The 22,437-nt window shown below is 42.6% G+C and overlaps 1 protein-coding gene across 5 annotated transcripts in view; it reads left to right on the plus strand.

The window, feature by feature from the left end:
• Cfap61 (cilia and flagella associated protein 61) overlaps window positions 1–22,437 on the plus strand; it is a 272,260-nt gene that overhangs the window by 30,814 nt on the left and 219,009 nt on the right. For all 5 annotated transcript variants that reach the window (XM_076929907.1, XM_076929906.1, XM_076929908.1 and 2 more), the window contains 2 exons: window positions 4,006–4,138; window positions 14,617–14,776. In XM_076929907.1, the coding sequence (XP_076786022.1) occupies window positions 4,006–4,138; window positions 14,617–14,776 (293 nt within the window). The remainder of the gene's footprint in view (window positions 1–4,005; window positions 4,139–14,616; window positions 14,777–22,437) is intronic.

Here is a 22,437-nt window from a genome sequence, read left to right on the forward strand (position 1 = left end):
ATAAGCGAAGCAGAGCTGTAAGATCATGGCTGGAGCAGCATTGGTTATACCTGCCAGTGGGATGTCAGGGTGGTGAATCAGCCTTCTGGAACAACAAACAAACACCTCTCCTCCTCTGCCTGCTGATTATGGGTATTCTCCAGTGGTTCTTACTGGTTCTGACTACCTGCATAGTAATTACAGTATGATTCATACTCAACTGTATCTTCATGTGACAGTGGCTGTAGTTCAGAGATAGAATACTGCATCTTTGGCACAAAGTCACAGGTGACAGATTCAGTGTCCAGCCAAGGTGGGCTGGCATTCTAGTTCATGCTTTGGGTACTATGCTGTAGTGTTCTCTCTCTCTCTCTCTCTCTCTCTCTCTCTCTCTCTCTCTCCCTCTTTCTCTCTCTCTCTCTCCCTCCTTCCCTCCCTCCCTCCCCCGCCTCTCTCTGTCTCTCTGTCTTTCTCTTTCCCTCTCCTGCCTCTCTCTGTCTCTCTGTCTCCCTCCCCCTGCCTCTCTCTGTCTCTCTCTCCCTCCCCCCCCTCATCTTTTCAAAAGAGCACCTAACAAGCCTTCAGTGGATTTATGGTGGAGCTTCACTATACCTGGCCAAGATGACCACTGATAATTCTCAAAGTGATAATATATACCCAGAAATACGTGGGCAAAGTCTAGGGCAGCATCTGAACTGCAGTCTTATTCTAAACACACAGTTGGTGTTTGCTTTTGGCTCCCTGTTGGAGCCTCACACCTGGGAGTCCCACTTGATGCACTGATGGGAGGGAATAAGACTGCCAGTGACCATGACGTAAGAGCCCGGGTGATAGTAAAAGGAAGAAGAGTCTGGCTGCCGAGATAGGAACCACTGCCTTCCAGCCTTTCAGAGTGTTGACAGTTAACTACACCTAGGATAACAATGGGTGTCCCCTGGATAATGAACAGTGCAGCCTTTTGTCTTCATCCACAGGAAGAGGAGGGAAGTTTAGGGAACCACGGGTATGGTGGGCCAGTTTGGAGAAGTGCATAAGCAAAGTTAAGTGTTTTTGTTTTTTTTTTTTTAATCATAGTGCCTTTCTGAACCTTTAGTATGTAATTGTAGCATGCAAGGAGAGCACCTAGAACAGGTTCTTTGCTCATTGTTTTGTTTTGTTTTACGATGAGCTACGTCCTCAGTGGCAGCTGTTCATGGGGACTCTGCAAGTTATGTTGACCGGGGTTCATCTTCTAGATACTATGTGTGCCTTTTCTTTTGGTATTTTTGACTATTTGGTATTTGGTATAGCTCTCTTCTTGGCTTTGAGATCTAAGTTGGTGTCTGGTTTGTTTTTATGAGTCAGGGTCTCCCTATGTATTCCTGGTTGACCTGGAGCTCACTATGTAGTCCAGGCTGACCTTGAACTCACAGAGCTCAGCTTGCCTTTGTCTCTTGAGTGCTGAGATGAATGGTGTGCACCACCACATTCAGCTGGTGTTTTGTTTTGAGACAGAGTATTGCTTTGTAGCCCAGGTGGTGGTGGAGATTATGCATACCAGGCAAGTGACCCATTCATATCTCCAGTTCATTTGTGAGGTTTTACACTGTCTTTGTTTTTTTTTTTTTTAAATATATTAGTTTCATCAAGATACTTGGAATGTGTGTGTGTTTGTGTATGTGTGTATGTGTGTATGTGTGTATGTGTGTATGTATGTATGTATGTATGTATGTATGTATGCCTGACTAAAGTATTCCAGCAATTGAGCCTGTGTTTCTAGAGATAACAATTTCATCCTGGAGTCTGGGTAAAGATACCCTTCAGACTCCAAATTTGGGAAGGTCAGCTATGACCAACTGGAGTTTGTTATATTGAGGATGGGAGGAGTTGTGATCTGTCTGGTTGGAAAATGAACATTGGTCACTGAGCCAAGCACACATCTCTCAAGTGTTTTTACATTTTGCTACTGGTTTTCTAAAAGCGTGCCACAGAGAATGCCATTTTGAATGGCACTGTGAGCTTCAGAGCTGGGGAAGGCAGGCTTTTGTCAGTCGGAGCTCGTCTCAGGCTCTGCTGTAGCTCTGTGGTCTCAGGCAAGTGTTCTCATCATCACTGGTAGCCTTGCTTTCCTCCATCTGAACAGGAAGGGGCCCTGCCTGCCTCCTGCTGTTGCCTTGAGAAACACAGCAGCGGAGAAGATGGAGTAAAGCCCTGGGCCTTAGACACATCTGGATCCCTCAGTAGATGGAGCTAGTATTAGCCACAAAGAGAACACACTAGACGATAAAATGGGGTGGTGGAGATGACAGAGTAATAAATGAAAAGCGTAGAGAAAATAAAGGTCTGTCAGAATATGTTGGGGGCCGACTTTTAGCAGAAAGCGGCTATCAGCTTTGCAGCCATCTTGAGCCATATACCCTGACATGTGACTTGGATTACAATAGCCTACAACAGCTGAGCACACTCTGATAATCTTGGTTTAGATACCTTGAGATTAAAGATGAGTGAGATTAAAGGTGTGTGAGATTAAAGGTGTGTGACTTAAGAGTATGACTTAGAAGTGTAGAGATCAGATTTAGAGACAAGACCTAAGGGCATGATTAAAGGTGTGACCAAAAGGTGTGGCTTAGAAGTGAGACATATAAAAGGCAGAGACAGAACAGATCAGAATCAGACACAGCAGACATACTGGAGAGAGACACATCAGACATTAGGGAGACACAGAACAGAACCAGACACAACAGAGAGAAGACAGGTAGCAGGGCACTTGGAAGAAGTAACTTGGAACTTGGAGGCACTAGGGACTAGGAACTAGGCACTAGGAACTCAAGACTTGGGACTTGGAGAGAAGAAGAGAGACTGAAGAATAAACAGGATTGAAACACACTCTGTCTGGTCTCCATTCCTCGAAACCGTCCTCACTCTCTCTCTTGACCCTCAGACCAGAGCGGCAGCTTGGACCGGGATACAGTAGCTGCCAAAGGCGGGGCAGCCCGGGCCTCAACATTTTGCTCAGGCCGAGACATTATTGGTGCCGGAACAGGGACTCGAGCTTGGGCCCCAACATTTTTTGCCTGCCTGAACTTGGGACTAGTGCAGTTCCCAACAAGAATACACTGGGGGAACTAATGTGAAGTTAGAATTGTTTTTTCTGTATCAGGAACATGATATTGGATCATAGACAGGTAAAATACAACACTAAATATTCTCAAAAGAATGCTGAAAAGAAGAAAAGGGTGGAATCCAAGAGCACATCACTGTGTGATAGTAAGCCTACTCCCTGCTTCCTTAAGTAGGGTCAAGATAATTCATTGTAAAATGTCCCGAGAATGGAAGTCAAGGTGTGTGTCTCCAGAATAGTGAGCAGGCCTTCATTACCTTCATAGCGAGTCTCCCTCATAGGAAGTATAAAGCTGTCTCAGAATAGAAGCACATAAGAAGGGCAAGTAGGGCCCGTGAGATGGTTCAGCAGCCAAAGGCATGCACTATCAAGCCTGGTGACTAGAGTTCTAACCCTGGAACCCATATGAAGGAAAGACCAATTCCTGCAAGCTGTCTTCTAACCTGTACATGTGTTCTGTGGTCTCTCTCTCTCTCTCCCTCTCCCTCTCCCTCTCCCCCTCTCTCTCTCTCCCTCCCTCCCCCCCTTACACACACACACACACACACACACACACACACAATGTTTAAAAAATTAAAAAGAAGGACAGGGCCTGTGGGATAATGTCATAGAAGTAATGATCCTTAGAACACATTTGCCAACTGCTGTCCTCAACTGTCCTTTGGTTCCTGGCAGATGCTGCCCTGCTTCCCATTCTCCAGCCATGCTGACCCCTCTGCCCATATGACCCTCCTTCTTCCCCTCTTGGTCACTGTCACACTTCATCTCAAGGAACATAGTGTTATTTGAGATATTTGACATTATTGAAGTATATTATACTTTTGCTTATGACAGTATCAGCCATTGGGGCGGAACACAGTAGGTGCTCTGTTGAAGGAATGCAGTGGATGGAACAAACCCTAAACTGAAGGCTTTCTGTTACACAGGGTAGAAGACCATGATGATCTCATGCCAATATTTATGCACTACGACAACACTCTGAAGGAAATTTATGGCGAATACTTCTTGGCCGAACTAATCGAGGCCCAAGATGAAGACCATCATGCTGTGGTGTGTGAGGTTGGTGACGGATCTTCCTGGGGACATAGTGAAAGAAATGAGAGGAATGAACCATGCTGCCCTGGCTTGCTGAGCACCCGTGGAGCTGATGTGCTCAGCTTTTGTTTTTAAAACAAAAATCCTGATTGTTTGATTTTACCAAATGAAGACTCAGGAGCCAGATGCTAGGGTGAAAGCCTCCTAGCTCAGAAAGGCAGAGAAAGCACCCAGCTGACCTTCATTTTCAATGGATATCCTGGAAGGAAAAAGCCAGTAACCCTTCCAACTGAATGTCCCTCCTTTCTACTTCCTGTGCATCTCTCTATCTGTCCTCCTGACTTCCTCTCACTCTCTCTGTTTTTTTTCCTATGTTCACTCCCTGTCAACTGGTTGCTTGCTCCATCTCTTGACCCATGGTTGACTTTATTTAATCTTGTTTATAAAAAAACAGAAAGCTCTCCAATTAAAGGTGTGTGCCAAGGGCTGAGCCACACCACAACTAGAGATGGGTTTTCTAGTATACAATCTCAGGGTTCACAGTATGATTAGATATCCTGCCCTCCTGCTTACCGTTCTAGGTGATGCCAGGCCAGCTTCTGTATTCTTTCCAGAGTTAACCATTTGTGAGGATATCCAAAGTGACCAGACTACCGTGGATTCTTTACTTGTCTCTAGAAATATTGACTAGAGATTGGGGAAAGGATAAGATCCCACAGAGAGGAATATGGAAGATTTCTGGACATCCCACAATGTCAAGAGACCAGAGTTTAGACATTAGTCTTCTGCTGTCAGGAAGACTTTGTTTGATTTGGAAAGTGACTTTATTTTACTTTTTTGAAGTTGTTTTGATGGAACTTGACACTCACCAAATACTTATAGGTATAAATTCCCTAGATATCAGAGTTTTTTCCTTATTTTATCATTCTCTTGATTACTTTCTCTAACATCTATCCGTCATCTATCTATCTATCTATCTATCTATCATCTATTTATCTGTCGCTCATCTCCCTTTTATCCTCTCTCTATCTCCATCCATGGACATGTCTATATATTTATTTAGAATCATGTGAAAGTAAGTTGTAGGTGTAATGCTCCACTCATGCCAAATGTGTGTTTTCTCTACAAAGCTGGTAACTACAGTATGATGGTCAAAGTCTAGCAATCCCAGTGGCTCATCTGCAGACCTCAGTCAGGTTTCACTGACAGTCCTGGCAGTGTCTTGTATGTAAAAGCCCAGGCCATTTGTTGTATTCAGTGTCCTGTCTCTTTAGTCCTTAAATTGGAAACAGCTCCCTAACCATTACTTTTCCCAAAACAGGAATGTCTTCCACCAACACAGGAGAGTTCTTTTGTAGAGAGTCTCTCAATTTGTATTTGTCCAGTGTTCATTCATGATTTGATCCATGTTATATATGTTTAAATTTAGTTGAATTAGTGAGAAATGCTAAAATTAAGAATATGTACATAACACTTGGAGTTTCTAGTTTTTCTAAGAAGGGGAGTGTTGTAGGCCTACTCTCACTTTGGTCTTTGGGGACCAAAAGAAAGAACTCACATTTTTTTTTCGATGTAGAACTGGGAAACCCCAAGGACTGCATTCCTCAAGACAGAGGAGAGAGATGATTAGTCCAGCTAGCCTTAGTGTGTTCAGCTCAACCGGAGGCCCCAGATAGCTAGTGTAAGCACACTTGAGAGTCTTATAACCACCTCTTCATTGTCTACTCACTCTTGAGAAGTTCACATGGGCATACCTCCCTCATCTGCACACCTTGGCTTCCTGTCTTCTAGAGGAGGCCCCACCCTGATTTGCTGGGTGGGATTCTGATAGCTGAGATTAAATGCATAGAGGTAGGTACTTGATGTTGAATCTTCACAAACAGGCCTTCCTGAACACAGCAGAATCACCTGTTACTTTGTGTCACTGAATACACTTCACTATTCTTATTTATTCTTAGTTGTGAGCCTAGCCTTTAATGGCTGAGCCATCTCTCCAGCCCAATGCTTCAGTATTCTTAAGAGTTGAAACTGCTATTCATGGGGTCTGTTGGGTGGTAGGGAGAAATTGACTTTAGTTGAGACTTTGGTGCAATAGAGACTATGCTGGTTTGGTTTGTGTTTTTTTAATCAACTTGCCATAAACTGGAATTATTTGGGAAGAAGGAAACTTAATTGAGGAACTGTCTTCATCAGATTGGCCTGTGGACATGTCTATTGGGGTGTTTTCTTGATTGGTGATTGATGGGAGAGGGCCCATCTCAGATGGTCCTGGGTTCTCTAAAAGGCAAGGTTAGAAAGAGGACAATCCAGTGAGCATCATTCCACCATGGTCTCTGCTTCACTTCCTGGCTTAGCATCCCTCCATGATGGGCTGTAACCTATCAGCCAACTCAGCCACTTATTCCTCCTCCCACAAGTTGCTTTTAGTTAGTATTTCATCCCTGCAACAGAGAATGAACAAGGACAGATGTTTTAGGGAGTGTCTGGTGACAAAATGGGACCACAGGGGTGGAGTCTTTTCATATACGCACATGGCAGCAGGAGGAAGGTGTCTGGAAGCAATGGTCCTCACACTTGAGCTTGCTGGGAAGTCCTTTTTGGTCTGAGGACAGAAGCCTTGGTGAGCAGGGCCCCACACAGACATTGCTGACCTAGGAGTTCTGTTGGGAGAGGCAGGGGCCTGCTTTCCTCTAAGTTGCAGGGTGATGTTGCTGCATGAGGGACTTGCATTTTATATTAAGGAACTGGAGAACCTTCTGTTGGTCCTGAAGTGGTTATCATACACATCCAGGGTGGATCTTATACCCACTATAACTGCACAACTCAACTTCCAGAGTGAGGGCTGGGATGCCAGGAGGAGAGGTGATGGGGAAGAGCCTGAATGAAGCTTTGGGCATGTCATTTACATGTAGTATGACAAACATGAGCTGCTGAGATGGCACTTGCCCTGTAAGTCCAGTGACCGGAGTTTAACCCTGGGAAGCCATGAAAATGGAAGGAGAGCCAGCTCCACCACAGAGTTGCTCTTTGAGCTCTGTCTGTGCAGCTTGGCAAATGTGTCCCACCTCACACACACATGTAATATTTACTACAGTAAATTAAAAAATCTAAAACCTCTTTAAAAAGAATAATTAGCAAACATGAATTCAATAGAGCCCCTGGATCCCCCACCCATCCTGTTCATTATTAGAATCATAATTATGTTTTTTGAAATTTTCAAATGAATATTTGAATTTGATCTTAAAAGAGATTTCTGTGCCAGTGGATTGAAAAGCATTAAAAGATTGGAATTTGCAATTTTGCTTCTGGGTGGTATTTTTAGGGATTCATTTTTTATACACTCACTTCTTATTTGATGAAACTTGTGTGATATCTTAAAGAATATTACTTTTCTTGAAACTTGAAATCAAATATTCTCTGTAATAAGAGGAGCAGCTTGAGGCTTGCTTCCACATCAGGCTTCACAGATGAGGTGACTGTGAGACTCTTCTGGGAGGCATTCAGACTCTGCCAACTTCATGTCACCGTCATCCTTCTTAAAGCGATGAAGAGACAAATACTCTAAATTAGATGTGGGCAAAGGACTTGATTGACACCCCTCCCGAAAAAGATACAGAAACCTTCAGTTGGTGCAGGTGCATGAGAAGAAGTCCTTCCGAATCTGAAGATGTCAGTTTCATTAGGCATTTGGGAAATGTAATTCAAAAGGACAGTGAGACCAGTCATATTGGTGCACATCTGTAATCCTTGTTACCCAGGAGACGGAGCCAGGAGGATCCCAAGTGCAAAACCAATCTAGGTATGTTACTTTGTTTCAAAAAGAAAACAAAACACAACAGCAACAAAAACTGCAGTGAGACAATTTTACTCCTAGTAGGATGGTGGTAGCAATAACACCACCACCAACACCACCACCAACAATAATAATAAATAATGAAGGTTTGGGTTTGGAACTTAAGGACATATGGAGGTGGGTCGTCCTTTGTGACAAAATTTATTGATTTATTTATCTATTAGAACAGTTATTACTGTCATAGACAGACAGCAGCATGGTGGGGGCTCTGAGTAGAGTTCAGATCCATGGTAGAGTACAAGGAGTCCCTTCTTTTAGTGTTCAGAATTGGGAAGAGTGGGAAAGAGATTGAAAAATTCTTCATTTTGATCTGAAGTTGGCTATTTTGCTGGAGTAGCCAGGGAGTGATAAAGTAAAGAGTGTCAGGTAAGTGGGGTCCATGGAGATGGGAGGGAGAAGCTACAGAAACAAGTTAGTTACTTTATTTGTGGAAACTCAAATACTCAGTTTCTGGACCTGTTCAAGCCAAAAGGAGGTGCCTCAGCTAACAAGTGACCAGTGCTGAGAAGGGAACACATTTCCACCCAGGCTTCCCACAAATATCCATGGCGGTATTATTTATAACATCCCACAGATGAACACCACCCAACTGTGTATCTACTGATGACTGGCTGAACAGATATAATATACCGATAGTGGAATATTATTAGGAAATTGAAGGGAATGGAGTAGTGATGGATGTCACAACACATTGGACAACGTTCTGGAATGAAGCCAGGCATAGAGACCACATATTGTATAATAACATATATCTAAAAGCTCAGACTAGGCAAATCTTGTGTAGCAAGAAGGAAATTAGGGAATATGGGGGGAGGGGTGTTCTTGGTTTTTCTTTGGAGCCGTGTGCATAAAATCTATAGCATTACCTAATTAATGGTTATACGATTTTATGATATACTAAAAGCCACTGAGTTGCTTGTACATTTGTGAAAAGTTAGCTTGTAGTAAATGAATTATATCAATTTTTAAATCCTGGTGTCCAAGATAAACTTGGGCCAATCACATTGATCTTTTGAGGGAGGGGCCCAGTTTTTTGTTTCTTTGCTTTAGTAAGTGTGTTATATCTTACATGGAATAGACCCGGTGCAGCCATTAAAGGCTAAGCTCACAAGCAAAACAGCCAAATAGGATCATTGCCTAAGCTGGATTCCAACTCTTGGGCATAAGCCATTCTCCTGCCTCAGTTTACCAAATAGTTCAGAGTATAGGTGTGTGCTGTCACTCTCTGAATCATTAAGTATTGAAAGCCCCCTACATGATTCTGGTGTGTGGCCTGGTTGCTGGCTTTCTTCACTAACTCAGCAGTGGAATACTCTGGGGAAGGGTGGGATGAAGTGAGACACACATGGGTATGTATCCCTGAAGATGGGCACTAGCCCTAAAAACTAGAATCTGAGAGATTACATTGAAGATTTTAGTTTAATTTATTTTATATATTTAAAATTTTTCCTGGTCTTTCAAAGACTTGGTTTCACATGTTCTCAGTCTGCTCTAGGCTAATGACAAAAGGAAGGGTCAGGAAGCATTCGGACCTAAGCAGCACCATTTTGAAAAACAGGGTTTTTATCCAACCACTGAAACCTGCAGGGAACAAATCACACAGCACCTGAATCAGGACTTTTCATCTTCCTTTCCAGTCTGCGTCCTGTTCAATACAGCCATGGTTTGTAGAAGTCTTTTAGTTCTCTGGTTTTATTTAGGATGTTAGTGCCGTCCCAGATCACTTGAGGAAGTGGTCTTCTGTAGCCGTAGTGAGCTCTGCCTTGTTCTTTTTCTTGGTGTGTTTCTTGAACTTTCCATGTGTGAATGTCAAGCAAGCAAAGCAACAGGTTGGAAATGGCAGTGCTGACCCTGTGAAGTTGGAGTCCCTAAGGAGGCGAAGGAGTGTAGCCCAGTTTCTTCCAAAGCCTGCACTGCCTCAAGCACCATGGGCTTTATGTTCCATTGAGAGGAGATCACAGATTTCAATCAAATGCAAGGGAAGAATTAGGACCTGGGTACAGAAATCTGGGTGGAGATCACTGTGAATAGAGCCACATCTTGTGTCTGAAGCCTTTTGGGGGTTCAAGTTAAATACTGGTCCTACCCTCCATGCACACTGTAGGCTTAATTTTTTTTTTCTCAAAACCGACAGTAGGGTTTTTAAAGGCTTCAACCTCCCAGTTAATAGAAAAAGGGTGTTGTGGAACTGTTTAGAAGTAGTTCCTTGGGGCAATTCTACTCTTTGCTTTCAGGATATCAGCAGTCCAGTTCAATAGCAAACACCAAACATAAACATCAGTAGTGGTGGTACAATCCAGCAGAAATGGCAAGACTCCTCTGAATTGGCAGGAGTCAGAGGAAGCGGCCAGAATCAGCTGGAGTACCACAAGAAAGTTTTTGGCATATTTCTCTCTATGAAGTGAAGACCAATGGAAACCAGCAAAGCCCACTGAAGCATTGCACAGTGTAGCAATGCAAGCCAACCCTCTCACTGTTTGTGGGGTTCCATTTATATTCTTTCTGAATATCACATGCCCTCTCAGGTGTCTGTTTTCAGCAAAACATCATATGCCCTCTCACAAGACAGTGTGCAGAAAGCATCAATTGACAAAATTGAGTTGTTAAAGAATCCAGAAATTTCTACTTCAGCATACCTCCCACCTGTCGTTATGGACTTGTCTCTTTAAGGGGCCCCCAAGCTAAGGTATGTTGGAGCCAGGTTGGTTTAGCTTAAGAGTGTTAGTTGTGAAATCCTCAGGAACTTGCAAGCTATTTGCTAAACATAGCCATCATCAAATCCTTATAAAGGCTGGGAATGTAGGTCAGTGGATAGAGTTCCTGCCACATAAACCCAGCATGGTGGCGCACGCCTTTAATTCCAGCACTTGGGAGGCAGAGGCAGGCGGATCTCTGAGTTCGAGGCCAGCCTGGTCTACAGAGTGAGTTCCAGGATAGCCAGGACAGCCAGGGCTATACAGAGAAACCCTGTCTCAAAAAACCAAAAAAAAAAAAAAAAAGGATCAAAAGTTCAAGGTCACCCATGGCCACAAGGCCAGTCAGTCTATAGACTACATGCAACCCTCTCTCCAACAACAAACAAAAAAGGCCACTTGTATAAAATTACCATCTAAGGAATTATGGTAAATAATATTTAACAGCCGTAATTGGATTTCTTTCAGTGGTATGTAGCTCTTGGAGATTTTCTGTGGTCTTATCTAGTGGACATAGTATTTAATAGCATGCCGCCACATTACTTCTTCCCTACTTCCCATTTGATGACGTCGGTTGGCAACTTAAAACTACCACAATGACACTATTTTACTATTGGCAAACACTACACATCTGGGTGTTTCTTCCCAATATTGAATCAGCATTTGCCAACATACACCATATATTGGGGCAGCCACTACTACTAACCAGATGAGACAGGACAAAGAGCATCAAGTGTACCTCTTCTCAACCCAGTGTAGGACAGTAGTAGCTGTTGACGTAGAATTCTTGAGAGCGTGGCTTGAGCTAGGAGGAAGATCACTGACTTGTTAAAGAATTGTTGGCTATGGGGACTTTCTTTGTTCTGTTTGCTACTTTGGATGAGTTTTGAGCTGTGACTTTGCTGCAGGATCCTTGTCATAACTGTACTTTGACATCTGGTGTTTACTTCAAGCTGAGATTTCAAGGAAGGGCAGTTGGAGGCCAAGGCGGCTCCTAGAGACAGATGGGCAGAGCGTCTGTTTTGGCATCATCCAAGACAAGGGCAGCAGTGGTCCGAGAAAGCACCACTGACCTGCAGGCGGGAGAGAGCCTGCCAGGTTAGCCGTGGACTTGGCACCAAGAGAAGGGGCTCAAAGCCAGTAACGGTCACAACAAGGACAAAACCTCTCATTGTGAAATATGGTCACCCAAAAGGGATGCCTGACTGTGGGGCTTTGGGGGTGGAGCTATAAAGTGTTAAAGCGATTACGTATCAGTGAGTTAGACCTATTTGCAAAGACAAGGCAAGCTCCCAGATGGTTTTCCAGTGACCTAAACCTTCTCTGTGTCATCATGAAGACTCAAAGGACAGACAAGAAGAGAAAATCCTCCAGTTTTGTCCGCCAGTGTGAGAGGACCTGGACAGCAAGAAACAGCTCTGTCTTCTGAACGATAGATAACAGCAGCCAGTGTCTCCGCACACTGTAAAGTGACACACACAGCAACATGCCTATGCCGTCCCACACACAGAATAGTCTATCTCAAGGCAGTCATTTGAAAGAAACCCAAAGAACCGAGCAGACATGTCCGCCATCAGCCCTTGCTCGGCAGCCGTCTCTGATTGTGGGCTTTTGTAAAGTTGTTACAACCCTCGCCGAGAGATGGGGAATATAACAGGTTGTGGAATTGGAAGATGCTAAATCTTTGTTCCTAATGGCAAAACATGTTTTTCTCATTTTCATCAGAATGTGTGATCCATGCCATTTGAAATCAAATCCCCAACACAATGAGCCATTAGTGTAATGGCTCATTACTAACAGCGGTCTTATAAATAATACATTCTTATCATGCACATGCAGCTCGCCGTGAAGCCAGCAAAAGGTATTTCAGGCCATGCAAGTTTCGCTGCGCCAGCACGGCTGTAGATTACAAGGACATCTCCATGTGAACCAAGATGGATGCCAATTTTCCCTGCCGGGAGTGAGGCTGGCCGTCTCTTTCTGCACATATGGTAGATGGATTGGTTAATCAGCGTCTGCTGAGTCTTGGGCCTGAAATTATAGAGAAGCCAGACAACTGCAGCTCCACAGCCTTTGTTCAGGAGTACAAACAAGGCAAACAATCACTTGTTATTTGGGGAAAAAATTAAAATGTTTATTTTGGACTTTCATTAAAGTGTCAACAGCTTTATAAAACAGCTGTGTAAATCTGCCTTTTATAGCAAGTATCATTTGGGGAGGGGTCCGGTAAGGGAAAGAATATGCAAGAAAAATCCATTTATAAAAGATTGCTTGAGAATCAAGAGCATCTCCCATTTGTTTTTCAAGCACACAAGGGTATCTTGGAGGAAGACTGTCTTTTCCCATACCATCCAAACACCCTTGCCACTTGCTTTCCTGTTTCAGGATGTCAAAGCATCTGCCATTTGTGTGGCAGTGCTAACTGTTTGGGAATGAGTGATGCACAGTACTGGTAAGCCCACTTCCTGAATAGAAAGGCTGTGTCAACCAGTCACTCACTCAGCTTCCTGGGAGCTTCTGTTCCTCCTCAAAAATGCCAAAACTCCAGGCTGGAGAGATGGCTCATTGGTTAAGAGCTCTCATTGGCTGCTCTGCCAGAGGTCCTGATTTCAATTCCCAGCAACCACATGGTGGCTCACAACCATCTATAATGGGATCTGATGCCCTCTTCTGGCACTTAGGTCATATATGTATACATAGGTCTCATATATTAAATAAATAAGTAAATCTATCTTTTAAAAAATGTCAAAAATCATAGATTAAAATCACAGTGAGCATTTCATGAGCTTCAGCACCTGGTGCAGAGGTCTCAGCGTGCTGAGTGGTTTTTGTTTGTAGATCGGGCCAGACTTCCTTGAGCTGTTTTCCACCAAACAAGTTTTCTTCATTTCTCCTCCCCTCAGACCAATCAAGTGCTCAATAAGTGAATTCAAGAGACAATGCAGAATTTTTCTCGGTCAAGGAGCCCTGAATTTGTGACTGCTCTCTAAGTTGGAGTTCATCTGATGGGTTCAGGGACAACCTCCTTTACCGAGAGCTGTCTGTGATGTGTGGGAAGGGCAGGGGGAGAAAGGTGCCCAAGGTCAGGGCTTCTGGATGAATAAAAAGAAAAGCAAGCAAACTAGCTCACCACCCTCTTCAAACACACACACACACACACACACACAGATACAAACACACATAGATACACACATACACACAGACACAAACACACACACACAGACACAAACACACATAGATACAAACACACACAGAGACACACACACACAGAGACACACACACACAGAGACACAAACACACATAGATACAAACACACATACACAGAGACACACACATACACACACAGAGACACATACACACACAGAGACACACACACACAGACACACACAGATACAGACAGATACACACAGAGACACAGACACAAACACACACAGACACAGACACACACAGACACAAACACACACAGAGACACAGACACACACAGACACAAACACACACAGAGACACAGACACACACACACAGACACAAACACATACACACAGAGACACACATACACAGAGACACAGACACAAACACACACACACAGACACACAGACACACACACACAAACACCAACCCCCTAACTGGCTGAGGGAGTGGAATAGGTGGGCAAGGGCGGGGGGTGGTAAAGAGTCACTCAGAGCTCACCTGCAGCATTCCAGTAGTGCCTCCTTAAGAACATTCTGACCACTCCCCTAAGTTACTTCCCAACTCTTACATCCAAAGTGGTCACTTATTGGATGAGCCTTTGAGTGTGTTGTGTGTTCCATGCCTGGTAACAGACACCAGAACTACTTGGCCTTCCGCCCTTAAGTAACTCAGAGTGTTCCCAGAGCTACCAGTGAGCCACGGGCTATGATGCCCTTGTGACAATCAGCACCTGAAGTCTGACAGGCGGCTGTGTTCCCGTGTTCCAGGTGGAAGGCAAGGCTGTCGGGTTCATGAGCGTGTGCTCCAGCGTGAACTTGCCCCTGCTACACGAATGCTTTGACCTGGGCCCTTTCCATGGATTCTGTGTCCCACATCCTGATGATATTCTGAAACCACCAAAAGAATCAAGTTTTGAAGAAAGTGAAGGTATAGTAGCCATCCCAGGATGAATCAGAAAATTTCCTATGTGTCTTATGCACCGTTGTGCTATTTATTTGCTGAAAGTCTCCTCCGGTCCTATTTATGGAGTACTTGGTTTTTCAAGATTTTTGTGAAATCTGTGGGTCCAGAAACAAATCTGCACCACTGGAATTAGATGTGGTTTAATTAAAGCTAATAAGGTTCCCAAATTTAGAGTGTTTGCTTGTCGAAGTGAGATAATTGCTAGCATTTTAGATTTTTTTTATACCTTCTGTAGTTATGAGTCTATTGCAAATGGTCATTTTAAACTTATACAGTAGATTCCTAGCTATATGAAATAACATACCACACATATGTACACATATATATGCCAACCAAAATACATGTAAAATAAAAAATTTTTAAAAATTGCTAGGCAGTGCTGGTGCCCACCTTTAGTCCCAGCAGTTGGGAGGCAGAGGCAGGTGGATCTCTTGACTTAGAAGCCAGCTTGGTCTACAAAGTGAGTTTCAGGAAAGCCAGGGCTACACAGAGAAACCCTGTCTCAAACCAACCAACCAACCAACCAACCAAAACCATAAAATTTTAATTAAACAAATTTATTGATGTTTGTGTCTATGTGGGTATAAGCCGTGTGTGTGTGTGTATGTGTGCATGTGTGTACTTGCATGTGTGTCCACACCCATGGAGGACTGAGGAAGGTGTCAGATCCCCTGAAGATAAAGGCGGTTTTAAGCCACCATATTTCAGTTCAGCTGGAAACTGAACTCAGGTCCTTCTGCAAGAGCAGCACAAGCTCTTAACCTTAGAGCCATAAAATGAATTTTGAAATACTGTCTGTGCCAGCGTTTCATAGAGATGAGGTAATCTCAAATGTTGATTATTGAGCACCATGGTTAAGTAGGTTCTTATGGCAAATAGAAACAGGCAGGTGAGCTTAGGTATGTTAATTCACAGCTCCAATTTGGGTTCCCCATGTGTAGGGACCCAGACAGGGGTTGTGAATTTTCACTGAGATAAGACATGCAAAATGCTTTACCTGGTGACCAAGTCTTGAGTGAATTTAGTGAGCAGTAAATGTTAATAAATAGTAGTTAGTAGCCATTATTTCATTATGACTGGCTATTTACCTATTCTTGGAGGTAAAAATCAAGATTTTTTTTTTTAATTGCACTGCTTTCTCTAATGTGAAGGGTTTTAGTAAGATTGTTCAAAAATGAGGGAGGTGTGGTGTGGTTGGTGGCATAGGACTTGGTATTCCAGTCAATTGTAGGTGTCACTTTAGCCAAGCTTCCCCACCTCAATGGGAAAAGCCAACACTAGACAGGTGGATGCAGACTGTCCTGAGGACACACTCATCACAGAGAACCATTAAGCCCGACGTGGGAAGGTACTTCCCTTTTGTACTGTTGACAGCACCCTTCCTGACATCGAGCCTTGAGGTCATTACTCTTTTGCGGTTAAGGGTGGTTTGCCTAGGCTCTCAGGGAAGGAATGTTCTGGAGGAACATTTAAATACCGTGAGACAACCCTGAACTAGAAGTTGCCTTTCAGTGCAAGAATTCTTCTTTGAAGGTGGCAATGAACAGGAGCCTTACTGTGGCTCAATGTTTTCATAAAGGGGAGATATAAAAATACCCAACCAAAGGAATGGTTAGGAGGAGTAAATATTAGCATTGTGATGCACTTGACTCAGTGACAAGCATGGGAAAAACAAAACAGAACAAAAACAGATTGAAAGGATATAGCCACCTCCTGAGGCTGAGTCCTCCTGATGCTACTGGTGGTATTCCTTATATAGAACGAATGGAAATTTTTTTTTTGTCTCGGGGGAAAGGAGGAGGGTCAAAGTTAAGCAGAACTCTGTCTGAAATGACACATTACCTATTATTTCTCTGCCTAGCAAAAGCCTATGGAGTCAGGAAGGCCAGGCGCTGGCTTCTCATTATGTCGCTCAACCTATTTCTTCAAAACATCTTTTCTAGGACCAGCAGCAAGCAGAGGAAGCAGAGCGACCTGTTTACCTATCACAGGGTGTTTATTTTGAAAATTAGTTTTTTGTTCACTGACACAAAGATGATTCTTTATGAAATTGTCACCAGGCAGCTTTCATTGTAGACTTGAGATAACTCGGGGATGGAGTCATAGGTCCTCAGCAGCTCATTATATCCAAGCAGAGTCATCAGCAAATTCCACAGCTGTCTTTTCATTACAGCAACAGAGGAGACTTCACAGAAGACTGGAAATGAGCTTCAATCTCTTTGTTTTTTTGTTTTTTGGGTGTTTTTGTTTTTCTGATGGAAGTCTCAAGTTAAAGGAAATACAGTTTCTCAAAAACATGAACTAAAACTTGGGTTTTAAAAGAGCATACATCATTGTGCTTCATATTTTATATTTTGTCTAGTGATTGTCCCAGTTGCTTCTCTGATGTTGTGATAAAACACTCTAACCAAAAACAGCTTGTGGGAAAAATGGTTGATCTGGCTTACACTTCCAGGTGGTGAGCCAGTACTGAGGGAAGTCAGGGCAGGAGCCCAAAGCAGGCACTAAAGCAGAAACCTTAAAGATGCTGCTTGTCAGCTTTTCTCTAGCTTATGCTCAGATAGCTTTCTTATGTAGCAAAGACTGACTTGCTTAGGGATGGTGCCACCCATAGTGGACCGGCCCCTCCCAGATCAATCATCAATCAGGATGATCTCTTATAAACATAACCAAAGGCTGGTCAGATCTGAGAAATTACTCAATTGAGGATCCCTCTTCCCAGACTACTCTAGGTTGTGTCAAGTTGACAATAACTATCATTTTAAAGGACTTTCATTTTCATATGTATTATCTCAGTTTTTCCCCATAGGTTGGTACTAGAGAGGTAGGGCAAGTAACGCTCTCTCTACTTCATTCTGCCCAGCTTGTCCAAGGCTTATAAATCTTATAAGGCTTATAAATTATTATTATTATTATTATTATTATTATTATTATTATTATTGTTATTATTTTAGGGTTTTCAAGACAGGGTTTCTCTGTGTAGCTCTGGCTGTCCTGGAACTTACTCTGTAGACCAGGCTGGCCTCGAACTCAGAAATCTGCCTGTCTCTGCCTCCCAAGTACTGGGATTAAAGGTGTGCGCCACCACTGCTCATCCAGCCTCTTTCCTAGCTAGCCCTCCATGCATCTGTGCAAACTGACAATCTGGATGAGGTGACTTTTTTTCTTTTCTTTTTGGGGCTAGGTGTCAAACTCATGGTTTTATGCATGCTGGACAAACAGCCTACCTCTGAGATACACTCTCAGTCAAACATCATCTGTTTCTTTGGTCACACCTTCTTAAACTGTGGGAGAAAACCCCAGTGGGGTCTGAATGGAGGGGTTACAAGAAATTTGGCAGCAATCAAAGGTTTTTCGATGCATAATGACCAAATATCAATTCAGAATAAATTTTGCAATGAATCCAGGATATTTCTGGTGCTGGTCACTTGTGATACATCCTCAGACTTTACTGTAGCTTTGATTCTGAACATACAACATGACAATTTACAGTGCTCAATCATCATAGCATGCCGTGCTAGGGAATGCTTCATGAGAGTGTTATGAATTGTGGTGTTTTTCTGTACATAGAATTCTCCACTCTTACAGAAACTTTTAATGTTTTCTACTGCGATTCTTCTGCCTGTCAGTATCAAATTAGTACATCTTTGTGCTGGATTGTGCTCAAATATTTGGTTTTAAAAACTGATGTCTGAATTGCTAGCTTGAATGTAATTTTAAAAAGTATTGAATGAGTCTTGTTACTTCAGAGTTAGTTGGATGCAGAGACAGGTAGATTGCTGAGGTTTGTTGGCCAGCAAATCCAGCCAAATCGATGAGATTTACATTCATTTAGAGAGACTCTGTTCAGAGAGAGTAAAGGTGGAGGCCTTGAAAGATACAGATGTCAGTCTGCTGCCACCCTCTCCATATATATACATACATACACGCATACATACACACATATACACATACATATGTACATACACACATATATATGTGCACATACATACACATACATATATACACATACATATATACACACATACATACATATATACATACACACATATATACACACATATACACATACGTACATACACACATATATGTGCACATACATACACATACATACATACACATACATATATACACATACATACATACATACACACACACATATATACATGTTCAGGCACCTACACTAACAAATATACTCCACAGGCATACACAAAATCACACAATGTATTTTGACTTGAGACTAACACATAGTTTTCCAATAATTTATAAAATAGTCCTAGATGTACTTCTGCCATTTTGTACTATACATTTATGGCAAGCAATGTTCTTAGTGTCGATAATTACAAAACCTTAATCATCTCTGAAAATGTTGGGGATCTTCTACTGCTTCAGAATCAAATATTTTTTTAAAAGATTTATTTACTTTTATGTATGTGAGTACAGTGTCACTCTCTTTAGACACACCAGAAGAGCGCATTGGATCCTATTACAGATGGTTGTGAGCCACCATGTGGTTGCTGAGAATTGAACTCAGGACCTCTGGAAGAGCAGTCAGTGCTCTTAACTGTTGAGCCATCTCTCCAGCCCCAGAGCCAACTATTTAGCCAAGATTTAATTTTTAATATAAAAAGTAAATAACATGTATCTAATTAGTATGCAAATTTACATTAATCTTTCATAAATATTAAAGTGGGACTGGAGAATGGTTTAATCTGTAAAGTCTTGCCACAGAAGCATGAGGACCTGAGTTGGAGACCAGCACCTTAAAAAGCCTAGCATGGTGGCATGTTCCTGTAATCCCAGTGCTGAGGAGGCAGACACAGGACGATTCTGAGGGTTTGCTGGCCTGCCAGTCTAGCTGAGTCAGTGAGGAGCTTCAGGTTCAGTGAGAAACCCTGTCTCAGTAAGAAATAATAACAATAAGATGAAGAGTGAATGAGAAAGACATCCAACACCCTCTTCGAGCCTCTCCAGTGCTTGTACACATTTGTGAACACAAAGTGTACACACACGCGCCCTCAAATAGTAAAATGATACGTTTTCCAAATAACTGATTTCAAATAAATTTTTATGATTCATTATTGGTAAATGCTTAAATTACTTATATATTTTATATACCTACACACCCGGGGTGACATAAACATTTCTCAGGCAAAAAGAGAACTAGAGTAGACACAGAGTGACTACTCCGACAACAGGGGTGTTTCACTAAATACAGAATTCCACGTCGGTGAGCTGTTTAATGAAGGTTCCCCTAGCAGTTTACCCATGATCAACCCACATCTTCAACCTTGATTACGTGTCTGTGCATGTGTGCCCACACACATAATTTGAACGACTTTCTTTTGCTGGAGTCTTCACGCCTGTATCTTTAAGCCTGTCTAGAGCTATGGATAGAGACAGTGCCTTGTCAAGTTGCAATCCGGAAGAGCTAGGAAATGAGCACTGCAGGCGCTGACCACGCTCCCTGAATCGTCCCTGCTCTCTGACGAATGCTGTCCCTAAGGCCTCCCAAATAAATGACTGTTTTTTAATCTTTGACTCTGCTTCCGAGGGAACCAACATACAGTTGGTCCAGTCTCTTTGTACCAATGTGAAAGGATTTTTCTCACACACAACAAACTGGACTGAGGTTTAGCAGCCCAGCTCCCTTGTCCTTCAAGTGGAACTCTGAGACGACATGAGTGCAGGATTGAGTACCAGTTGTCCACATGGTCATCGGTAATACCCATGTTGGTTCCTTCCCTTGTTCCTCTGCCTTAGTCTTCTTCCTGTGTTCTTTGCTCTCTAATCTCTGACTCAAGGTCTCTCCCAAGCAGCCGTGAAAACTTGCAACGTCACAGCAGCCTCAACCCTTCCAAGAAGAAAAATAGTAAAGCTTAATGTTCCTTTTTCATCCAGTTCTTTATACCATTATGAAGAGCCTACTGTCCATCATCCCAACCTTATACATGTCCAGAGTCTAAAAAGCTTAGCTGTGCACATTAGTTTGTGTCTCACCAGAGCTGTGCATGCACATGTATTATGTATTGCATGTAAGTATGTGTGTGTGTGTGTGTGTGTGTGTGTGTGTATAATGTCTACTTATAAATTTTGGGATGGGGTTGACTGGGGAGAGTTCTAAGGATATAGATTTTGAACTAATATAAGTAGAAGTTTATTTATTGTTTTTATTTGGTGGAGAAGTTACTTTAGAAGTGAGTTCATGGAATGTTGGGAGAATTTATAAAGAAACAGTCATATGTGTTAATGTATTGCAGTGCACATGTGAGTGTGTGGAGAGAGAGAGAGAGAGAGAGAGAGAGAGAGAGAGAGAGAGAGAGAGAGAGAGAGATCCCTTGCTTTCTGTGATGTGGGAGAGTGTACCAAGTGAGGTCTAAGAGCCTCTTAAGTGTTAAGCCTCTGAAGATGTGCAGGACCACATCGAGATGTTCCATATGCCCAGCAGTTAATGAGTATTCTCCTTCAGTGACAGTTAAAAGGCTCAAAGCTCAAAACAGTGTTTCCTTCCAGTTGGCCCTGTCGCTGGCCCCTTGTGGTGTTTGCAAATCAAGCTGTGGCTTTTGTTAGCTGCATCATCACAATAAAGATTTTGGAATCAGAATTGAGCTGGCAATTTTCTTGATGATGCATAAGGCAAAATAGGGCACAGCCTGCATTTCCACAGCTGTATTGGCATCACCCTGTTTAATAGCCTTAAAAAAAGAGAGAGAGAAAGACAAGTCCAAATAAAACAACTTTTGTTCGTCATGTAGGCCGGTGTGTTCTGAGCAGCACAGATCTCTGGTTTCTAAGACCCCTGCAAGGTTCAGACTTGTAAATCTCATTACACACCCGGGGTCTATCTTACAAAAATCCCCATAGAATTCGATGTGCTCCTTGGCAGGGAAAGATTTCATTTTATATAACAGAATTGTGGCCTTTCAGAAAGATAATTAGCATAGCTTCTTGTAACCAAGCCATCCGGGAGAAGTGCTGCTTATTGTATGTTAAAAGGCCATTCAAAACAATGTATATATATATTTTTTTTTCTTTTTTTTTTTTTCCCAAAACATGCCACGTAAAAAGGTGTCACCTTCAAATCATCAAGCATACCATTGTTGCCATCAGAAAATGTTTTGTCACATTTTAATTTCTTTTCATTTGAATTTATGTGAGCTGCTTTGCTCAGGTTCTCTCCCATCTTGGGCTAAAGATACCAAGTTCACTTTGTATGTACTGGAGCCAAAAGAAAAACAAAACAAAATCCCCAAACTGCATCAGTGAGCTATTGTCTATTGTCTATTAAACCTTCCAAGTCTTTCTGCCTGTCTTCCTGAGGTTCCACTTTCTCTCCCCAGTTCCAGTCTTCCTTCCTTCACACAGATTTCAGACAGAAATGAGATTCTCATGCACAGAGCACGGCACAGTTCCTGTCCTTGTGTGTACAGCCTGTACCTCAGTTCTCCGCAATTCTTTAAGTGGGGGCTCCCCAGGATTTTATATTAATAAGAAAGCATTATAAACGAGGTGTCTTTGTCCCTGGTTTCTTCCAGATTTCCCTGGCAATACGCTAAACAACAGAAATTTATCTCTCAGTTCCAAAGTCTGAAGTCTGCTGAGATCAAGGCCCGTCGCAGGTTTCT

The sequence above is a fragment of the Arvicanthis niloticus genome, chromosome 2, assembly GCF_011762505.2.
Source record: "Arvicanthis niloticus isolate mArvNil1 chromosome 2, mArvNil1.pat.X, whole genome shotgun sequence".
In the NCBI taxonomy this organism is placed as follows: Eukaryota; Metazoa; Chordata; class Mammalia; order Rodentia; family Muridae; genus Arvicanthis; species Arvicanthis niloticus.